The sequence below is a fragment of the Pristis pectinata genome, chromosome 19 (assembly GCF_009764475.1).
Source record: "Pristis pectinata isolate sPriPec2 chromosome 19, sPriPec2.1.pri, whole genome shotgun sequence".
Lineage (NCBI taxonomy): Eukaryota > Metazoa > Chordata > Chondrichthyes > Rhinopristiformes > Pristidae > Pristis > Pristis pectinata.
In genome coordinates this window covers 15,996,645-16,002,186 of record NC_067423.1, presented here as the reverse complement: position 1 = coordinate 16,002,186, position 5,542 = coordinate 15,996,645, and the positions used below count along the sequence as shown (strand labels likewise).

The 5,542-nt window shown below is 46.4% G+C and overlaps 1 protein-coding gene across 1 annotated transcript; it reads right to left on the bottom strand.

Annotated features, from left to right (window-relative positions):
• Positions 1–768: 768 nt before the first annotated feature.
• LOC127580551 (leptin-like) lies at positions 769–4,634 on the bottom strand. The gene is made up of 2 exons (XM_052034137.1): positions 4,485–4,634; positions 769–1,155 (listed from the first exon to the last, which is right to left on the bottom strand). The coding sequence occupies exons 1-2, from the start codon at positions 4,632–4,634 to the stop codon at positions 769–771; spliced, it is 537 nt and encodes a 178-aa protein (XP_051890097.1).
• Positions 4,635–5,542: the final 908 nt, after the last annotated feature.

Below are 5,542 nucleotides of genomic sequence, written 5' to 3'. Positions count from 1 at the left end.
CTTAATTTGGCATATTACTCCCATGACAAGCTCCTGGCCAAAGATGAACTAGCATAAGCATTTGAGTTCTATTTTGTGTGCAGGGGTAATGACTAATATATGAGCAGAGAGATTCAAATCTGCATCACCTGTTTCTACATTCAAGACATTAAACTGCGCTATACGTAACTTTGAATACTTGGGAAAGAATTTTGTTGAAGCATACTTGGATTTTTGGGAAAGTGTCACTCTGTTCTGCAACTCTCAGCTTAGCTTCTGATGAATATTTATAGCAACAAATATTTTTGAATGTATTCAATAAATCTAAAATATCTGAGATATCTGCCTCTGATAGCTCTTGTACCTTATTTCACCCCTGCATAATGATCCCACCTTGTATTCTGCTCTATCCTATGGATGTCAATGTAATCATATCTGGACATGTGTTTCTCATCCAACATCTTCTCCACTAAATTTTAAGGAATGATTCTTACTAGGGTGTTTTCCCACCAGTCCACTTATCCTCAGTGGGAAGAATACAGTTGCATCTTTGGCTAACATTCAGGTAGGTAGGTTTTACAGCACAAGCTGCAAAATGGCAGTCAGGAAGAGCAATTCTGGTTAATTTTCTAGGCGAGGGTCTCAGAATCCAATTATAGTGCTCCTACAGCCAACTGAAAGTTGTGATGTCAAACTATTTGCAGCTAAAGAAGAAGAATGTCTCTTTAAATTATACACTTCCATTGTGGGTGCACTTTCCAAATGCTCAAAATACATGCCCCAAAGACCTCAAATCAGGGGTGGACCCATGCAGCTCAAAGGGTTGTCCAATACCCAGAGCAGCCTACTGAGGTAGTTTTGGAGCCTGTCCAGAACAATGTGTTTAATGGTGAGAACAAAAGCAGAGTTCCTCCGTAGAAAATTCTTCAGTTGTCGAGATGTTCCACACTTGGAGGCAAGGCAGTTGTGTGAAGTTGCCAAGGATCTGACCAGGACTTTGAGGTTCTTCAAATCAGCTTGGATCTGCCCAGTGTTACTTATCTGGAGAGCGGAGAGGCTCTCAATAAAACAGCTCAGCGCCCCATGCACGGTCCCCAGGTTCTCCTGGGCACTGTCTCTGAGTGGTGCTGGAATCAAATTAAGTCCACTGATTTCTATGTTTGGTGAGGGTCTGAACTGAAAGACAAAGTAAAATTCATGTTTATAACAACTTATCTATAGCATTAATTTATGGAGCTACCCATCTTTCAACATCAGTTATCCCCATGTCTCCAGACTACCGAGCCACCTGCCTACTATATCATTCAAACTTCTAACTTGCCTGCCTAAAAATGGTCATAACTGCCAATTCGGTTAAGGCAATTACAAGTATGGGTTACGTGGCCAATGCAAATAATGCTGTTGACCTAGATGTTCTTATAGTGTTCCATGACTTCCAGCGGTTCCTTCATGTAATAAAACTTCACAATCCGTTCTGCTGAAAACTCATTGGCCTGAAACGTTAATTCTGTTTTTCTCTCCACAGAGGTGCTGCTGAGTATCTCCCGTATTTTTATTTCAGAACTTGTTGCCTTACTGTCAAGAACAATAGCAACTTCAATGGTGGAGCACACCATCGCTATTGCACTGAAATGTTGATCTGGATTTCTTGGTCAAAGAGCAGTGCTTGAACGTTTGACTCCAAGTGGACAGTACGACCAAATGTGCTAAACTGATAGATACACTGAATGTTATCAATACTGCTGGGGCATGGAATTAGAAATGCCTCTTTTTATTTCACATTTCCAATTGGTAATACATTTCCTTTTTTATCTCCTATTTTCACAGTCTGTTCTTGTTAAAATCCTTCCATGACCCACCCCTCCGTATGCCAGTAACTTCTTCCAGCTCTACAACTTTTCAAAATCTCGTGCTCCTCGATTGGAAGGACAATGATTTGCATTTCTCTTCGGATCTCATATTTCCCATTTAAACATCTCATCCTTATTTTTCAGATCCTACTATACATAGCCTTGGCCTTCCCCACCCCTTTCTCTCTCTCTCCCTGACACCTAATTTCAAGCAATTTCTGCATCTATTTCTCCCTAGCCTTTGTCAACCCACCCCACTCTGGGCTCATATGGTCATCTCTCCACCACTAGCAACTGTGTCTTCAGATGCCTTGATGCTAAGTCCTTGAATTCTGTTCCCAAGCCTCTCTCCCTCCTTTTAGCTGCCTATCAAACCTTCCTAAGTCCTTGAATTCTCTTCCCAACCCTCTCTCCCTCCTTTTAGCTGCATATCAAACCTTCAAGCTTTCAGTCACCTGCCCCGACACCTCCCTTATGCGGTGGGATGTCAAACTTTTGTTATGAATCTTGTGTTTTATTCCAGGGAAGGTGCTATATAAACGCAGGTTGTTCTCACACCTCACTGACTTGTCAACTCTGGGAGATCGTTTTTGCTGAATGTTTTCATTCATTCCGCCAAGATGACCATGATTTGAGCTTCTTGCTGGCTGGCGCTTTAATTCTCCATCCCACCTCTACCGTGACCCGTGGCTCCTTGCACTGTTCCAATAAAGCTCGGGGCTAGAAAGTTTACAGCCTGAACTTTGAGTTGATCGACATCAGCTCAATCCTGCCCTCAGCCAACATCTGCACAAATTCAGCCAGAGCGGGAGGCAGCAGGGAGGGTTTGGCCATCTTCGCACGGCTTTGTAGCACACTGATGCGCCATCCGAGCTCAGTTGACACACCAAAGAACAGCGTGTCTGGGAGACTCCGCGCTGTGGCCGTTCTCATTGGAGAGGTCGCGAAAGGTTTTACACTTCTACCCGGGAGAACTAGTTCGTGTTATTTTAACCAGCTTTTAACCAGGTTACATGGGCTACGACAGACGGAACGGGAAGAACTGTCGAAACTGGACACAGGTAACTGATCCCAATATATTAATCCTTACCCCAGCGAAGGAAACTAACCCCGAAATTTAAATTAACTTTTAAATGAACATCGGCGGCTTTTCCATTACATTGGTCCAGATTCCTCAGATCCGGAAACTCCGGCCTCACTTTTTAGATGAAATGCAGGTTTTTATTTCGGTCTCTGATTATTTATTGAAATAATATGTTCATCCCCTCTAAGTTTCGTTTAAAATTTCAGTTTAATTCTCTACCCGCAATCAGACAGTACACGCCGATCGGCGAGGACTTCATAATATGCTAAGAAATGTTATTTCGTGTTTCCATCTATTAAGCAATTTTGCTTGTGCTTGGAAGGATTTGTCGCCGCTAATTTCGTTTTGCCGATCGGACGATGTTCCATTTTCACTCTCGAAATAATTTTATAATCGGGCAGCTCGGAGCAGAAATATTTAGGAGGCGATTTACTGAAGAGCGTTCGCCCACGAAGTTGCTTGTGCACGTACAGGAATTTTATTTAAAGATCGTTATTGTAGAGAGGAGTAAAATGTATCTCAAATAGTGGGACACAATTAAACCACTAACTTCCCCGTTCTATTCGCCCTATAGATCCTAACCGCTTCCCGCAAAAGTTTTACTTTGTCCTAATAGTTCAACTTCATTCCTGGTCACCTTAATTTGCATAATATATATTGAGATATAGTTGAGATTTTACATGACTGTAGTTTTATTTTATTCTTTAATCTATTTCCAAACGTTTTAACGAATTATGTTGTAAACGGAATCGGTAGGTGCCTTCGCCCGAGGCAACCTGACATTTGTCCTTTGTAAGCACCTGCAGTCCCAGTGCCCGCCCTTCTGAACACTTCCCTCTGTCCCCATAACTCGATTTCGTTTGGCTCCTTTGTGTCTCTCGATGGCCGGGAGAGGTGTTAACTACCTCCGGCGGCTGCCGAAGAGAAGGGGGTATCGGCCAGAGTTCCTCCAACCAGCACACCAAAACCAACGCTAACTGAAAGCAGAGGGCAGCCTCTACACCAAAGCCGGTGGACTTGAGGTGACCCAGGACACTCTAGTGGTCCGGTGCAATGTAAAGTGCAATACCGTGGAGCAACACACAGAAAGGAACTCAGGGGGTCGGGCAGCATCTATGGAGGGAAATGGAGAGTCAATGTTTCGGGTCGAGACCCTTCATCTGGACTCATTTAGACGTCTCGACCCGAAACGTCGACCGTCCATTTCCATCCACAGATCCTGCCTGACCCGCTGAGTGTTCGTTGCTCCAGTTTCCAGCGCCCGCAGTCTCTTGTGTCGCCATGTGTACACTTCTGTTTTAAGCCCGTCCCCAACTCTGTGCTCCAGTTTACTCTCCGTCTTGTCCACCACTCCCAGCACAGCGGAATGCCCAGTATTTGCAGTCCCCCGCACTATCACTTCACATTTGCTCGTCCGCTCCACCCGGCACCTGGCCTTAATCCCCCCCCCCCCCCCCACCACTCCCCGACACAGACTCCCGCTCCCTCTCACCACTCCCTCCTCCTTCCGAAATGCCTGCCACTCCCACTGCACATCTGGCTGCAGCTGGCAAAGGGGAAGTTCGCCTTACCCGGCCGTTGAGCTGCTGAATGCGGATGATGGCGCTCCTGGCCAACATGCGTGCGTCTTGGATGCGTTTCTCAGTGGTCGTGAGACGTCCCGAGCACACAGGAGTCAGGACCCACAGGACGGCCCAGACCGACAGGGCGAAGCTTCTCATCTTGAGACTTGGAGGTTCGGGTTGTCCAAGGGATGGAGGTTGAATCTAACAACAGGGTGTTGGCACATTTTTACGCCGGCTGTGAATTCAACTTTGCAGTGGAAAACATTGTGTTTTGTTGGAGAGAAACCGACACATAACCTCCCCCAGGGCAACTTTCTAATTCTAAGAGAAAGATTTTCTGGAAGAGACCGCATTTTCTCCAATGGTCCTGGTCCCTTTCTCACGCAGGTTGCTAGAATAAACATCTCCTCATTCGTCGAGAATTGAGCCCGGGGTATTTCTTGGGTTGGGCTCAATCACTGCCCCCGCATCCCTGGCTGGGTTATTCAGAGTGGAATCTGGGCCGCCAGGAGTTCCTATCAGCACATTACGTTACGGTGCCGGGGGGTGGGCAGCCCGGCGTGAATTACGCAGCCGGGAGGACGAAGAGTTAAAGGTGGAGGGTGGGGTGAGGGAGTGAAACGGCGGCGTGACAGTCTCAGCACATCTGTGGAGCCGGCAGATGCTCCCTAGGTGACAGTTTGTGGGAATTGGTACATCTGCACACCAAACTACGTTCAACAGCGGTACGAGTAAAGGGAGTTGATCAAATAGAAAGGTGGTTAGTGCTGAGGTGTGGAGGGAGAGAGATTGCGAAATTGCATAGAGAAAAAGCCAGGGATGGATTTCGGCGAGGCAGGCAGAAGCTGTGAAAGAGGAGCAGGATGGAGACAGGGGTGGACGGGACATAGAATGAGACAGATGGAAACAGTAAACAAACAAATAAGAGGAAGGGGAAAGGCAGGGAGGAAGAAGAAGAGAGGGCGAGAGAGAGAGAGAGAAAGTGGAAAGAATGAAAGGTAGTTGGGATGACGGGGGGGGGGGTAGAAGAGATGGGCAGAATGAGGGAAGGAAAGGAGGGGGGA